General features: G+C 33.1%; 1 protein-coding gene across 10 annotated transcripts in view; it reads left to right on the top strand.

Moving 5' to 3' along the window:
* Positions 1-16,456, top strand: part of LOC105341028 (uncharacterized) — a 78,473-nt gene that overhangs the window by 29,967 nt on the left and 32,050 nt on the right. For 8 of the 10 annotated variants that reach the window (XM_034446579.2, XM_034446563.2, XM_034446575.2 and 5 more), the window contains 7 exons: positions 4,438-4,509; positions 5,580-6,146; positions 8,831-9,415; positions 9,504-9,554; positions 9,645-10,235; positions 12,071-12,142; positions 13,273-13,839. In XM_034446579.2, the coding sequence (XP_034302470.2) occupies positions 4,438-4,509; positions 5,580-6,146; positions 8,831-9,415; positions 9,504-9,554; positions 9,645-10,235; positions 12,071-12,142; positions 13,273-13,839 (2,505 nt within the window). The remainder of the gene's footprint in view (positions 1-4,437; positions 4,510-5,579; positions 6,147-8,830; positions 9,416-9,503; positions 9,555-9,644; positions 10,236-12,070; positions 12,143-13,272; positions 13,840-16,456) is intronic. The other 2 variants (XM_034446570.2, XM_066075280.1) reach the window with 2 other exon arrangements.

Genomic DNA, 16,456 nt, shown 5'->3' with positions numbered 1-16,456 from the left:
TGTCCGTCGTCCGTCTGTCTGTCTGTCCGTCCAACTGTCCATCAGTAAACTTTTAACATTTTGAGCTTCTTCTCTAAAACCGCTTTGCCAATTTCAACCAAATTTGACACAAAGATTCGTTATGGGAAGACAAATTTAGATTTAAGAAATGAAAGACCGATCTTAATAAAAAGCGAAGAAAACCTCGAAACTGTAGAAAAAGGTGGTGCATTTTTAAATATCTTCTCAAGAACTACTGGGTAAAATCCAACAAAATTTAGCATAAATAATCCTTATGTACAGGAAAATAAAAATTGCAAAAATTATGGGCTAATTCTGTTTCAATTCTGAGTTCTTACGAAAATAATAATGATGGAAAGGCGCGTTTCAATCCTTTTATAGCTTCGGGTTCGGTATTCCATACGAGTCTTTGTGAAATGGATAGGCAAACCCGGGCCGAGAAAAAATAAAAGCCGGATCAGTTTCAGATTTTTTCAATTTTTGTCGATAATAATTAACCAATGTCATTGAAATTTTTAGGATATGTTACAGACCAGCTATAATTATTGATAGAAAACGATGCGTATTTTGGAATGTATTGACGATTGTTGATTTCCAAGTTGGTAAAATAAATAGGCAAACCCGGGTTGACATTTTAAGGGCTTGTGGACCTATTTTAGAAAAAGCTTAACTTTATAATTCATATTAAATTTTATGCTTCTAAAACGAGGTTCTTTGTTTAAAGCAGCCATGACATATGATAAACGGGTTGATCAAAGATAAATCTGTTTGTTGTGCAACAGTTTGCGTGCGAAGGGGTGGTTTGAAACATTAAAAATACATTTGTGCCGATTTTGTGAAGTATATTGAGGTTAAATATTTCAATGCGTTGACAGTTTTTACATATGACGATGGTGTTAGCTTGTTTTGATTTTCGTTTCGTTTTTATGATTTATGCTTTGTAACTTGCGAACCATCGCCTATATTTTGTAATTTTTACGTATCAAATCAAATAGAGACTTCGGTAAATTAGACTGTTTAGCTGCGCAAATTAAGCAAAATCCGATGCATTAACGAACAACAAAAATAAAATTCATTCTATCGGTAATTCGGTATGATCTTTTGTGTAATTGTTGATTAATGCAATGTGTTTTATTGAGATGCTCAGTATTTTCTCGAGTTTATTCAGTTTAAATATAGTTAAATATCGCTGACGGAAATATGTAGGTATATATGTGTTCTTTATTTGTTATTGTGAATGTTTCTTATGTTTGTTTACAATTTTTATTTACTAACCATATTTGAGTGTTAAGCTTCGAATTATAAGCAAGATACATGGTTTAGCTCACACTTCTATGTTTGTACACAGTTCTGGGGCCATTGATTTTCATTTTAAATGCTGAATTGTAAATAAGAAGTTAAAACACTTAAGTTGAAATTAATAAACTCATGTGAACAAAATATGACAAGAACCTAGCAGAATTTTTTGAGCTCTGTATCTTGCTTATAATTCTATGATTGACGCTGAAATTTTGGCTGATCATTAGAAATGTCTCGCTAAACGATAAAAACTTGTACAAAAAAAAATAAAAGCTTGATATGCTGTAACTTCCCTCTGGGGGCTTCTCTTTATACAATGAATAATATGAAATCCACATTCATTTTGATAGTTTTTCAGACACGAGTAAATTAAAACGACACTGTTAAAACAGTTTCCATATTTCTGACATATTTCTGTCACGGGGATTAAGGCATTATCACTTTTCCTAAGAAAATATTACAGCGGAAAGTTATCTTGGCTTGTAACCATTTGTTTTTAGTTTTAGGTCACCTGAGTCACTCAGGTGACCTATTGCAATTGGTCTTCGTCCGTCGTCGTGCGTCGTGCGCCGTGCGTCATGCGTTAACAATTTTACATTTTTCACTTCTTCTTGAAAACTACCAGGCCAATCGGTACCATTTTTGGTGTAAAGCTCTCTATGGTAAGAAGAATCTGATTGTGAAATTCATGGCTCTACCACCCCTGGGGTGCCACGGGCGGGGCCAAAAATGCAAAAAAGCCAAATTTTCAAAAATCTCCCTCTCACTCCCACGCATGTGAGGTAAAAACTGGTTACATGGTTATGATGTCCATGAAGCCCTCTACCAAAATTGTGAAATGTATGGCCCCTGGGTCAGGGGTTCTGACTCTAGGGTGGTGCCAATATGGCCATGTAGTAAAAATGTATTAAATCTTAGAAAATCTTCTCCTCTACTACCATATATATTTCTTAAAAACTAAATGCATGATTATGATGTCCATGAAGCCCTCTACTTAAATTGTGAAATTCATGACCCCTTGATCAGGGGTTCAGGTTCTAGGGTTAGGCCAATATGGCCAAATAGTAAAAATGTATTAAATCTTCTTCTCTACTCCCATATATATTTGTTAAAAACTAAATGCATGGTTATGATGTCCATGAGGGCCACTACTAAAATTGTGAAATTCATGACCCCTTTATTACGTGTTCAGGCTCTAGGGTGGGGCCAATATGGCCATATAGTAAATCTTAAAAAATCTCGTCTCTACTCCCACACATGTGGGCAAAAAACTGAATACATGGTTATGATATCCACAATCTCCTTTACCTAAATTTATTACGTGTTCAGGCTCTAGGGTGGGGCCAATATGGCCATATAGTAAATCTTAAAAAAATTTCTTCTCTACTCCCACACATGTGGGCAAAAAACTTAATACATGGTTATGATATCCACAATCTCCTTTACCTAAATTGTGAAATTCATGGCCCCTGGGTCAGGGGTTCAGGACATGAAAGGGGGGGGGGGAGGATATGGCAATATAGTGTTAATGCATATAATTTTTAAAAATCTTCTCTATTCTCACACATCTGTATAAAAAAATGACTAAAAATTATGTTTACCAGGAAGTCCTCTACTGAAATTTTAATTTTCATGTCCCCTTAAGGATGGGTTTTGACTCTAGGGCAGGGCCAAAATGGATGCATAGATGTTAATGCATATAACGTTAAAAAATTATCTTCTTTACTCCCACCCAGCTGAAAGGAAAACTGATTTTATGATTTTGTAGACCAGATCTTTTAGTTTTTCACCAAAATTATAGGTTTGACAGTTCTTTTTGAAATGTTGTCATCATTACAAATATGATTTTTCTACTCCAGTATAAAACCTAATTAATTAGATGCATATATGAGACTCCATGACAAGTTTGTGTATGGGATATACATGTATGCTACTTAGGTGACCGTTAAGGCCAATTGACCTCTTGTCTATGAATAAGGATGAAAATAATGGATGGGCCTTAGAAAAATAGAGTGATGTGCTGGTCAATACATTGATTTTTATAGCTGTTAAGCATGTAAAGTGACAACATTTTAAATTCCAGTTTATTCATTAATCAAGTGTACTTAAGGTAATAAAAGTCATACTAGTTTACCCCAGGTAAACAACAATCGTTTAATTATAATGGGGAAGAAGAATTAAATTTTTGAATGTTTTTAGTTTGAATAATTGAGCGCATTGAAGTACAATTTTCTTCACATCTATAGTAATTTTTAAAAATAAAATACAATAATGATATATATATATATATATAACCCCAATAACTAGTTAGTAGTTGAGGAAGAAAATGTACCTATATGTTGTCATATATTTTGATCGCTTTAAAAAGTGGGGGAGGAGGGGGGGGAGACAGAACGAAAATATAGAGAATTGGAAGTTAACAGTGTACTCCTACCAAATGGTTAGTTTTATATCTTGCGTAGGATTTTCTTATTTTCAATAAAAAAAATAGTATTCCATAAAGGTACAATTTCAAAGATTATGTGTATGCTAAAAAGTGTTAAATTCGAACACTTTACAATATATATTTTTTTTTGTTAATCTACCGAGGGGCCATATAGCACAATATCTGTTGAACGCACATTGTTGCTCAGGTGGGCGATGTGGCCCCATGAGCCTCTTAATTATTGGGCGGTTACATGAATAAATTATCTATATATTGTTTCGAGTAAAATTGAACTCGATTTGTTTTGAAATTATGATCATAGTCTCCAAATGCATTTACCAAAAGGAAAAAGAATGCTTCTATATATTTCATAAAACTTGCTTTGCTTGAATTTGTTAAAATTGCTGGGTCTTTTTTACTATGACGTCTTAACCACGCACTTAAATATCCCAAATAGTTCAGACATAACTTTAAAACCAATTGATCTCTTTAAAAATATTTAAGGGTAGATTATCTGACAAGCATTTCACTCGTGATTTTTTTTAATAGTGGTATTTTAGAATACGTCAGACAGAATGGTGAAAAGATAGTCCAAATCAATTATGAAACAATCATGGATCTAGCACCAAAGATCTTATTTACTAAAACTTGACTTTAAAAGAAAGACAAAAGCCTGTTTGTCGTAATACTAACTCGAATTTCTCTTTTGACAGTTGACGAAGATATAGAGCCTCCGAGATCTCGACCAAAGCCTACAACTACACCAATTCCAACGACTGTCTTAAGTATGATCTGATTAAAATAAAAATTAAAATATATCATAAATATTTTCACATACTACAATTCTTCATCCTGTTTCACTATTTGCCTGTGAAAGTTTAATTCAATCGTTAATCTATAATTAAAAATATACAGACAAAGCGCGTAGGTTTGCAAAGTGAAAAAAAATGTATGTAGATTGTTTCAGATTAGCAGACATGCAATGTCTATGCAAAGTATTGTTTATGCTACTTAATTTGCAAAAATGAATTGTTCTCCAGTAACTTGAATATCCATACTCTATGTTGACATATACAATTCTCTACTTTTTAGCTTTGTTTATCGAAAATTAATCATAAAGTTTTTTGAGAATTAGTGAACCTTTAGGAGGAAAAAATGTATATACATGATATAACATTCATGATCTCATTTTGCAAAACATTTTTAGAAAATTTTTAATATAATAATGTCTTTTATCAATTTTGTCCTTTTCATCTGAACATTTAAGTATCGAGTACATGGTTATTATACGAATATATGGTTATCATATGCAAGGGGCCCCTGTAAAATTGTGAAATATATGTTACTGATATCCGGAGTTAAGGGTAAAGCTTTCTTGTCATATAATTCATAATAATTTATTTCTGAATTAGTTTTCAAATTTTTATCGTAATTCTAGCCATCTTGGAAGCAGAATACGGGCATGGTTAGCGTACATTTGGATGCTCTTAGAATTGTTAAATGTTTTATTCGGAAAAACAAAAAATCCGTTGCTACGACAGGGCTCCATTTGACATACAATTTAATTGCATTGGTTCATAAAAATATTTAACACTAGAAACTGTAGCCATTTCCGACATTGGTATTTTTTTTTACTTAATGGTAGAAAGTGTCAGCCTTATGGTGTGACTTACAGTTATATTTATATTTATATTTAAATGGATGCTTGTTGTCTAATTAAGTAAAAGTTAAATCCCATGCGGCTTTAAGCTTAAGTTGTATCTATCAAACAAGCACTTAAGCAACTTATTCCACAAATAAAATTGGGAATTATTGTTTTTCAATTAAAACTACAGTTACATTGTTTTTATTACAGACCAATGTTTTGCTCAGGTGGACATAGTATTTGTGTTGGATTCGTCCACAAGCGTTGGAAATGATAACTACGACAAAATGAAAAGCTTCGTGACAAAGTTCCTTCATGGTGCCAACATTGACAATGGAGATGTCCGGGTAGGTCTCTTGTCCTACAGCACTCAAGTCACGGTTGAATTCAAACTCAACTCTTATAGCACCAAGGCTGATGTGTTCAATGCTGTAAATGTAATACCATGGAGATACGGAAGTACAAATACTGCCGATGGTCTCCAGACAATGCATGAAGAGTTGTTTAATGAAGCTAACGGTGACAGACCTGGAGTCCCAAATATCTGCATCATTATGACAGACGGTGTATCCAATATCAACTACCGAAGAACAATTCCCGAGGCTGATAAAGCGAAAGAAAAGGGTATCCATATATATGCCGTTGGAATCGCCCTCAAAGACTTGAAGGAGGTGAATGGAATAGCCAGCGAACCTGCAAGTACCAATGTTTTTGCAGTAAACACATTTGATGAACTGGAAGGCCTTGATGAAAAAATTTTTGCAGCGACTTGTTCAGGTAAGGCCTAACAAAAAAATAGGTTTGTTTCCGCTTTCCCGACCGACCCTAACTTAAACCCGCCGACCCAAAAAAATTTTTTCGAGTTTTTTCGTAAATTTCCGTTTTTATCCGTTTTTCCTTAAAATTTCATTTTTATCCGATTTAAAAATTTATTGTGTCCTTCAAATTTAAGTCGTAAAAACGCTTATATAACTTATTTAGATGTCATCAGTGTTGTGTAGATGTTTGTTATTTACAAATGGCAGCACATGTCGTGCCAGTTGCACAGTTGAGCTCGAGAAATGTTCCCACCAGCCGGGGATCATTTAAACAATGACAACAAATACTTGGTTTTTTTTTTTATTTAACCCAGTTTAATAGATAAAAGGTTTAATATGCACAATTGAACAGATTGAGAGGGAAAAAAAAAAAAAAAAAGCCGACCTACCAACCCTAATTTTTTTCAGCCTGAAAGCGGAAACAAACCTATTTTTTGTTAGGCCTAAACATATATATGTTTTTCACCAGAAAAGCTTTTAATTTAAATTATGTTGCGATTCAGATATTTTAAAGTTACGATGCTTTTCTTTCGCCACCATTAATGAATATACATAATTATTGTGATTATTATTACACGTATGGTTTTGAATAATATTAGTTCACCAGAGCTGAAAGCTCAAGTGAGATTTTCTGATCAAACTTTTTCCATTTTCTCTCGTATTAATCTTTGGGTTTAGTTGGCGTTGTCGTTGGTGTTGTTGTAAACTTTTCACCTTTTCATCTTCTTCTCCAGAACCACTGGGCAGATTTCAACCAAATTTGGCGCATAACATTACTTGGTGAACGTAATTGATGTTTGTTTAAATAAAGGGCCACGCCCTCTTTAAAGGGATGATAACTCAGAATTATTGAGAATTGGTTGGCATTTTTTCAAAAACTTTTTGGCTAGAAAGGCTCAAATTGGCGTTGAAGCACCATCAGATAGTGTAGATTCATGATTTTTTTCAAATTATGGTCCCCGGGGGTAGGGCCACAATGGGACTGGGAAAAAGTCTTTAAAAACATTTTTGGAAAGTTTTCAGTCCAAAAAGCAGTAAATTGTGTGAAAACACGAGTCGTGCAGAATAAAATTCGATCAAACCATGATTCCCTAGAGATAAATAGGGTCATAAAGTGGGTGGATGGGTGGGCGGGGGGTGGGGGTGTATAAAAGAATAGAGGAAAATCTTCTTACAGCTACAACAACATTTACCCAAAAAAAAGTATGTGGATAAAAATCGAAATTTTTTTTTTAAAATTAGCAAGATCTGCTTACTTAGTTTTTAAAATATTTTGATATTGATACTGTTTTGGTAATTTAATCAGAGTTAGGGCAATTGCTGCTTGGGTCTCTTGTTAACAGTGGATTGATAATGTATCAATATCAAGCTATAATTATTTTTATCCGGAATAAAATTTCGAATGTTTCTTATCTGTTAAAGTTTTACAGGTGCATTTGTTATTGAATGTAACTCTTATTTATAGGTATCCGTAGATTTTTGCGACGCTGAAATTTCCATATATTAATGAAAACATGAACAAATGTCTAAAAATATATTTTCAGTAAATATTGTGATAGGACACACAGTTAAAAAATGTTATAAGGTGATAAATATCTATTAAGGTGGCTCACTACACTTTGAAATATTTTCTCAAATCAGCAGAAAATTACTTGAATATGATCGATATCATAATGGATAAGAAGTATTTAAGTCAAATAGGCAAAAAAAAATGTGCAATTTTGGATGAAAAATTACATTTCGAAAATCTAATTCAGTAAACATGAACAAAATCTCCGGGAAAATTTGAATTCATGATCTTCGATTCAGAAGCCCAATACTTTAACCACTGAGCTACGACAATATACAACCGATTCGAACGATATAAACAGTTTAACAAAACATGTAAATCGCCATATTGTAACGTAGTGTCTTAAAAAGTATAAGTCTGGGTGTAGTGAGGTACCTTAAAGAGTTTTTTTCCCCAATATTTGTGCAATAACTATAACATTATCAATTTAATCCATGTATGTATTAAGTTTTTGTATTTCAAGTTCATGCTTATATCCCATACGGGTTTCAGATAATCTTTTTCTTTGATTGAATATCGAATTCCTGTGACTTTTTCGCTGATTTCGAATTGGAATCTGGCTTCATTAATGTTGTTCTAAACGAGCATTTAATAGTATACCCCCAATATATTTTTCATCAAAGTCAACTGTTGGTGTTAAATTTATAATTACTCAAGAATGCAATGATTCAGTCCACAATGTTGTTAATCTAACAAGGTATAAGCGTTTATCTTACATTTTTTTCGCTGTACAGTTAGTAGCCGAAATAATGTTTAATATACTGGAATCAAATAACTATTTTAAGAGGTTTCGCTACTTCATGAATAATTGTACATGATTCAAAAAATTGCCCTGTGTATTTTTTAAGTATTTTTATCCCTAGTTTGAAGATTAACCCCACATACCTTTCTTTTAGGGACTGTAACAAATGACTTGCAGGTGAAAATGTTGGATTTTGTTGATGAGAATTAAAAACCTGACTATCATATAAAGTTATCATTATAATTAAAAGCGAAATACATTAATATTCTGTAAAACCTGTCTCCTGTCCAATTATTATAACTAATGGGATAAAAATGTTTTTTCTATTAAGTTACAACAACATTGCCAGATACAACTACTAAACAACGTGATTCTGGTTATGATGTCATCTTCATGCTCGATTCGTCTGTACCTGAGGAACGCGTTTTCAATCAAATGAAAGACTTTGCAGCCAATGTTGCTGAGGGGCTCAGCATCGATGACAAGAAATATCAAATTGGTCTCATGCGATACAGTACTAATGCTGATGAAATTGCGCAACTGAACAGACTACCAATGAAAAATGACGTTGTACGAGAAATTAAACAAATAGCATACAGGCCAGGTGAGAGCAATCTCGCTGACGCCATGGATGACGTAAGACAGAATATGTTTACTGACAGAAATGGTGATAGAGACTTTGCTAGGAATCTCATTGTATTATTCACCGGAGTGGATCAAAGCGCCAACCCTTATGAAGCTTTCCGAGCTGCTGAAAAAGCGGAAAGGGATCAAATCAACTTGTATACGGTTGGATTTTATCTAAACGACACGTTTGAAATCGACGAGGTATCCACGCATCCGTTGAGTACATACCGTTATCTTGTGAATAGGAATAGGGATCTAAATGAAGTGCCAACGGATCTTGCAAAATCATGTGTGTATTTTTTTTTAAATCTTAAAGTAAGATATAAATACTTTTTGTTCTGTCAGAATGTTCCTACTTTATCTTCTATTTTTCTTAGTTGATGACATTGTGAGACCAGAGAGAGGTCGACCATACCCAACAACAACTAGTAAGCATCAGTTTTAGAGCTATACAAAGATATAACAAGTAAATTAACAATTTGATTGATGAAAGAAATAATCTCGTATTTACATTTTAGCTACAACAACTACTACAACCACGACGCCTCTGCGCGACTCTGGATATGATGTTGTTATTATGATGGATTCAAATGTTGCTCCAGAAACATTTGACTCCATGAAAAAGTATACAAAGTCACTCGTGAACAAGTTTAGCATTGACGATAAGGAATACCGGGTAGGACTCATGCAATATGGATCTTCTAATAACAAACAATGGGATTTGGACAGATACGATGACAAATATGATGTCTTGTCGGCAGTCGACAGAGTTCCTTTCAGAAGAGACACTTCGTCCGATGCAGCAAGTGCCATCCGAATGGTCAGACGAAGAATGTTCAACGACAGAAACGGAGATCGAGACTTTGCAAGAAATCTTATATTCCTTATGACTGCCAATGAGCGAAGTGATGACATATACGCCACCTGGAACGAAGCAGAGGAGGCTGAAAAAGAAAATATAAATCTTTATACTGTTGGATTTGACTTGAATGATACCACAGAAATAGACGAAACATCAACTCACCCACTAAGAATTTATCGTCATCTCATCAATACTATAGAAGGCGACCGTCCTATCGATGAATCAACGAGTAACATACTTGGACTTAGTAAGATTTTTATTAAGAAATGCAATTCTTATAAATTTGTGAGGTGTTCTGATCAAAATGATCTAGTCATGAGAAAAAACTGTGGGTAAACAAAAAGTGAGGATTATAATTGCTTTATGATAATTGATGACTTTACCTTGACTGAATCAAATTTTTTGAGCTGAAGTATGAGGGAAGCAAAGACATAATTTTCAGTGCAGTATAAAAAACTTCAGTTAGAAGTATCAAATCTTTTACATCCGACGAAAAGGGGTATTTTAGGGTATTTAGCGGGTTTCTAACTTCACAAGAGGATTCAAAATTAACGTCTTAGCAAATTCAAACATTTATTTCTAAATTTATATTAAGCAGCAAAATATGAATTATTTGAAAAAAAAACAACCTTTTATCTAGATTATTTAAAAATTAGTTATCAAGTGATCATAATTTAAAGACGCTAGTCTATGTAATTATGTTTAATGAAGATTTTCTATCATATAATTATTGTTTTGTTTTGTCAATACGATGTTTAAGCTACCCTTGAAGTACAATATTTACCTGCCGTATTTAGCCACCCTCGAAGCACAATGTTCACCGAGCCGGAGACAAGGCGAATACAGTACTGTAGCTTATTCATCGTATTGATCGCAAAACAGGATCGAATTGATACAGACATATAAAGGCGAGCTGAGAAACGCAATATTTTATTGCAAAATATAAATGAAAAATGAAAAACTTATTTTGTAGATAGTTTTGTGGCATTCATTATCGCATTGCTTGAATTTCATGGGAGAAAAAAAATCTACTCTTCATATAATAAAATTCGTTAGTGCATAGCATTGCTACGTTCAAACTATATCACTTTATCAAGAAATGCATTACATGTTTGTTTTTCTATTCGAACAATCAATTTTCATTACAACTCTTACGGAAGCTGACTTTAGTTTTCATTGTGCATGTTTTTGCGCATTCTAGTATAATACAGTGGATTGATATTCTTATGAAATTTTTACACTAATTTTACAAAAAAAAAAATACAGGTAAAAATATTTAGATTTTAAAGACGGTTTTTGTTTTTCAATCATTTTTTGTTCCTATAGTTAATGTACCTCTATTTTGAGATGGTCACTAAAAAGAATCAGCAGACGGTCGATTTTCTTGAAACTTTCCAAAGGAACTAGAATTTGTTTAAAAGACGTTTGGTTAAAAAATGGATAGTTTTGCCATAATATTGTAGTTTTCCACAAAAAAACCCAAAGCGGCGTCCTTAAACGTACAAAAAAGCATAATTGCACTTTGATGAGTGTAACTAAGCAATGAAAGTACATATATATATAAAGAAGTTTTTTGTGAAATATTTTTAAACTTTTAATTGTTTTGCAAATAATCGGCCTAGTCCAGTTACACATTTTTATTGGGAGGTTACATGAATAAAATATCTATATATTGTGTCGAGTAAAATTGAATTCGATTTGTTTTGAAATTATGATCATAGTTTCCAAATGCATTTACAGCATTTAAAACTTGCTTTGCTTGAATTTTTCAAAATTGCTGGGTCTATTTTACTAAAACGTCTCAACCACGCAGCTGAATGTTCCAAATAGTTCAAACATAACTTTAAAACCAATTGATCTCTGAAAATATTTAAGGGTAGATTTATCTGACAAGCATTTCACTCGTGATTTTTTTAATAGTGGTATTTAAAATAAGTCAGACAGTATGGTGAAAAGATATAACAAATCAATTATGAAGCAATCATGGATCTTGCACCAAAGATCTTATTTACTAAAACTTGACTTTTATAAAAGACAAAAGCCCGTTTGTCGTAATGCTCACTAGAATTTCTCTTTTGACAGTTGACGAAGATATAGAGCCTCCGAGATCTCGACCAAAGCCTACAACTACACCAATTCCAACGACTGTCTTAAGTATGATCTGATTAAAAAGCAATTGATTTAAATTATACCATGAATATTATCACATACTACAATTCTTCATTATGTTTCACTATTTGCCAGTGAAAATTTGATTCAATCGTTAATCCGTAATCAAAAATATATAGAAAAAGCGCGTAAGTTTGCAAATTTAAAAAAAATGTATGTAGATTGTTTCAGATTGGCAGTCATCCAATGTCTATGCAAAGTATTGTTTATGCTACTTTATTTGCACAACTGAATTGTTTTAAAGTAACTTGAATATTCATACTCTGTGATGACCTAATCATTTCTCTACTTTTTATCTTTGTTTATCGTAAATAATTTATGAAGTTTTTTGACAACTTTTGATACTTCAGGAGGAAAAAAATGTATATACATGATATAAACTTCATGATCTCATTTTACGAAGCACTTTGAGAAAAATTTTAATATAATAATGTCACCTATAAATTTTTTCCTTTTCATCTGAGCATTTAGCTATCGAGTACATGATTATTAAACGCATTTATGGTTAATTTACGCAAGGAGCCTCTGTAAAATTATGAAATATATGGTCCTGATTTCAGGAGTTTGTGTAAGGTCATTTATTTCTTAATTTGTTTTCAAATTTTTATCATAATTCTAGCAATCTTAGGAGCAAAAGAAGGGCATGAATAGCGTAAGCTTGGGTGCTTTTATTAAAATTGTTAAATGTTTTATTCAGAAATACAAGAGTTCCGTTGTTACGACAGGGATCCGTTTGAAAAACAGTTTAGTTGCAATTTTCATTAAAAAAAATTAACCCTAGAAATTGTAGCCACTACAGACATTGGTATTTTTTCACTTCATGGTAAAAAGTGTCAGCCTTATGGAGTGACTTTCATTTATATTTAGAACGCCAATAATTTTCTTTACATTTTGGCACCTACATTGAACGATTTAAATGGATGATTGTAATGTATTTAACTCAAAGTTACATCACATGCTGCTTGAAGCTTAAGTTGTATCTATCAACCAAATTCTTGCGCAACTTATTTCACAAATGATTTCGAGGATTTATTTCTTAACAAGATTGAACTTTCTTAAGGAATCAATTAAACATCTTTTCAATTAAAACTACGGTTACCTTGTTTTTATTACAGACCAATGTTTTGCTCAGGTGGACTTAGTATTCGTATTGGATTCGTCCACGAGCGTTGGAAATGATAACTACGACAAAATGAAAAGCTTTGTGACAAAGTTCCTTCATGGTGCCAACATTGACAGTGGAGATGTTCGAGTAGGTCTCTTGTCCTACAGCACTCAAGTCACGGTTGAATTCAAACTCAACTCTTATAGCACCAAGGCGGACGTTTTCAATGCTGTGAATGCAATACCATGGAGATACGGAAGTACAAATACTGCCGATGGTCTCCAGACAATGCATGAAGAGTTGTTTAATGAAGCTAACGGTGACAGACCTGGAGTCCCAAATATCTGCATCATTATGACGGATGGTGTATCCAATATCAATTACCAAAGAACCATTCCAGAAGCTGATGTAGCAAAAGAAAAAGGTATTCATATTTATGCCGTTGGAATCGGTCTCAAAGACTTGAAGGAGGTGAATGGAATAGCCAGCGAACCTGCAAGTACAAATGTTTTTGCAGTAAACACATTTGATGAATTGGAAGGTCTGGATGAAAAAATATTTGCAGCGACTTGTTCAGGTAAACATTCATATATTTCTTCACCAGAAAAGCTTTTAAACTAAATAATGTTGCGACTCAGATATTTTGAAAGTTCGATGTTTTTCTTTCGCCACCATTAATGAATCTAAATAATTATGTGATTATTATTACACGTATGGTTTTGGATATTATTAGTTCACGAGAGCTGAAAGCTCAAGTGAGCTTTTCTGATCAAAATTGTTTCCGTTGAATATCGTCTTAATCGTTTGGGTTGGCCTTGTCGTTGGTGTTGGCGTTGTTGTAAACTTTTCATCTTCCTCTCCGGAACCACTGGGCAGATTTCAACCAAGCTTAACACTACTGGGTGAACGGAATTGAAGTTTGTTCAAATAAAGGGCCACATCCTCTTTTAAGGGATGATAATTCAGAATTATTGAAAATTTGTTGGCATTTTTTAAAAAACTTTTTGGCTAGAAAAGCTCAAATTGGACTAAGAGCACCATCAGATAGTGTAGATTCATGATTTTTTTCAAATCATGGTCCCCGGGGGTAGAGTTGGGCCACAAGGGGGGGGGGGGTCAAGTTTTACATAGGAATATATGGAGAAAATCTTTAAAAATCTTCTCAAGAACTTTTTGGGTAAAAAAGCTTAAAATTGTGTGGAGGCATCCTCGTGTAGTGTAGATTTATGTTTATTCAAATCATGGTCCCCGGGGATAAGGTTGCCCGCAATGGGGGATTAAGTTTTACATATGAGTATATAGAGAAAATCTTTAAAAATTTCTTCTCAAAAACTATTATGCCAGAAAAAATTAAACTGATGTGGAAGCATCCGCGGACAGTGTAGATTTAAATTTGTTCAAAGCATGTTCTCCAGGTGTAGGGCGGGGCCACAATGGGGGGGGGGGGTCAATTCTTACACAGGAATATATATAGAAAAGCTTTAAAACTCTTCTTCTTAAAAACTTCTTAAAAACTTTTAGGCCAGGAAAGTTAAGATTTGAGTGGAGGCATCCTCAGTTAGTATAGATTTAAGTTTTTTCATATCATAGTCCCCGGGGGTAGGGTGGAGCCACAATGGGGGAACAAGTTTTACATGCGAATATATAGAGAAAATCTTTAAAAATCTTCTTCTGAAAAACTATTAGACCAGAAAGCTTAAATTGGAGTGGAAGCATCCTCAGAGAGTGTAGATTCAAGTTTGTTTAAATCATTGCCCCTTAGGGTAGGACGGGCCACAATGAAGAATGAATTTTAACGTAAGATTATATAGAGAAAATCTTTAAAAATCTTCTTCTCATAAACTATTTGGCCAGAAAAGCTCAAATTGGAGTGAAAGCATCCTCAAATTGTGTACATTCAAGTTTGTTTAAATCTTGGTCTCCGGAGGTAGGACAGGGCCACAATTGGGGACGAATGTTAACATAAGAATATATATATAAAGTCTTTAAAAACATTCTTGGAAAGTTTTCAGTCGAAAAAGCAGTAAATTGTGTGAAAACACGAATCGTGCAGAATAAAATTCGATCAAACCATGATTCCTTGGAAAAAAGTAGGGTCATAAAGTGGGGGGGGGTATAAAGAATAGAGAAAAATCTTCTTACAACAACAAAAGGGGATTGATATAAACCCCCTAAAAATATGTGGATAAAAATTGCAGATTTTTTTTTTAATTAGCAAGATCTGCTTATTAAGTTGTCAAATTATTTTGATATTAATTCTATAATGTTAATTTAATCAGAGTTAAGCCAAATGCTGCTCAGGTGGTCGATGTAGCTCCAGGGTCTCTTGTTAATAGTGGATTGATAATTTATTAATATTAAGCGATAATTATTTTTATCCGGAATAAAATTTCGAATGTTTCTTGTCCGTTAAAGTTTTACAAGTGGATTTGTTATTGAATGTTACTGTTATTTATATGTATCCGTAAATTTTTTTGACGCATGAAAAAATGTACAAGGGCTAAAAATATATCTTCAGTAAATATTGTGATAGGATACACAGTTAAAAAAGGTTATAAGGTGATAAATACCTATTAAAGAGGTTTCTTTTTTTCCAATATTTGTGCAATAATTATAACATTATCAATTTAATCCAAGTATGTATTAAGTTTCTGTATTTCAAGTTCATGCCTATATCCCATACGGGTTTCAGACGGTCTTTTACTTTGATTGAATATCGAATTCCTGTGACTTTATCGCTGATTTTGAATTGGAATTTGACTTCATTAATGTTGTTCTAAACGAGCATTTAATAGAATACACTCAATATATTTTTCATCAAAGTCAACTGTTTGTGTTTAATTTATAATTACTCAAGAATGCAATGATTCAGTCCACAATGTTGTTAATCTAACAAGTATACGCGTTTATCCTACATTTTTCCGCTGTACAGTTAGTAGCCGAAATAATGTTTAATATACTGGAATCAAATAACTATTTTAAGAGGTTTCGCTACTTCATGAATAAATGTATATGATTCAAACAATTGCCCTGCATATTTATAAGTATTTTTATCCCTAGTTTGAAGATTAACCCCACATACCTTTCTTTTAGGGACTGTAACAAATGACTTGCATGTGAAAAATGTTGGATGTTGTTGATCAGAATTAATGACCAGACTATCATATAAAGTTATCATTATATTGAAAAGCGAA

The sequence above is a fragment of the Magallana gigas genome, chromosome 2, assembly GCF_963853765.1.
Source record: "Magallana gigas chromosome 2, xbMagGiga1.1, whole genome shotgun sequence".
Classification (NCBI taxonomy): Eukaryota; Metazoa; Mollusca; class Bivalvia; order Ostreida; family Ostreidae; genus Magallana; species Magallana gigas.
Note: the sequence above shows the minus strand (reverse complement) of the source record. Positions and strands in the feature narration are given on the sequence as shown.